The 717-nt window shown below is 39.3% G+C and overlaps 1 protein-coding gene across 1 annotated transcript in view; it reads right to left on the reverse strand.

Moving 5' to 3' along the window:
• Positions 1–21: 21 nt before the first annotated feature.
• The window catches only part of LOC119591146 (neuropeptide-like protein 29), a 7,485-nt gene continuing 6,789 nt past the window's right edge, over positions 22–717 (reverse strand). The window contains exon 3 of the mRNA XM_037939856.1: positions 22–533. Within this exon, the coding sequence (XP_037795784.1) occupies positions 297–533 (237 nt within the window). The 3' untranslated portion in view covers positions 22–296. The remainder of the gene's footprint in view (positions 534–717) is intronic.

Genomic DNA, 717 nt, shown 5'->3' on the forward strand with positions numbered 1-717 from the left:
TTTCTCATTTATTATCGATAAGCAAGTAAGAAAATAGAAGTATATAAAATTCAACTCGACTGCAACTGAACTGTGTCGATCTGAACAGACCAAAGTGCCAGGAGCTGAGTGTCGGCGATTCCGAAGGTGTTGATGATAAAATGATATCACTCAAGTCGACAACAATTCTCAGTCAGTTCTTTTGAACAAGGTAGTTGCTTTAATTTTCGAGTCAAGAAATATAGTCAAAACATTATGTGATGTATATCATATACTATATATCTCTAACATTTATTCATTATGTTATTAGTAAGGAATTATTTTCCGTATCCATAACCACCATATCCTCCTCCGTAGCCACCATACCCTCCATAACCCCTCCCATAGCCACCATAGCTTCTTCCATAGCCGCCATAATAACCACCTCCATAGCCACCATAACCAACTCCGTAGCCACCATAACCTCCTCCATAGCCGCCTCCATAACCTCCATAGCGACTTGCCAGGACGCAAGCCACCATGGCAGCCATCAGCACAAGAGCCAGAGTGTATTTCTGCAATTGATATAAGAGATTAAGCGATTGTATAACATGATGGAACAGTAAATACAATAAACATGACGATGGCAACGTCTGCATTCGACAGAGCTAAACCTTAATCATCATCAATATATCGATAATGTCTATAATTAAGACAACAGAAAACGTGATAGAGAATTTGGTGCCTAACATTTCTTGG

Source organism: Penaeus monodon, chromosome 28 (assembly GCF_015228065.2).
Source record: "Penaeus monodon isolate SGIC_2016 chromosome 28, NSTDA_Pmon_1, whole genome shotgun sequence".
In the NCBI taxonomy this organism is placed as follows: domain Eukaryota; kingdom Metazoa; phylum Arthropoda; class Malacostraca; order Decapoda; family Penaeidae; genus Penaeus; species Penaeus monodon.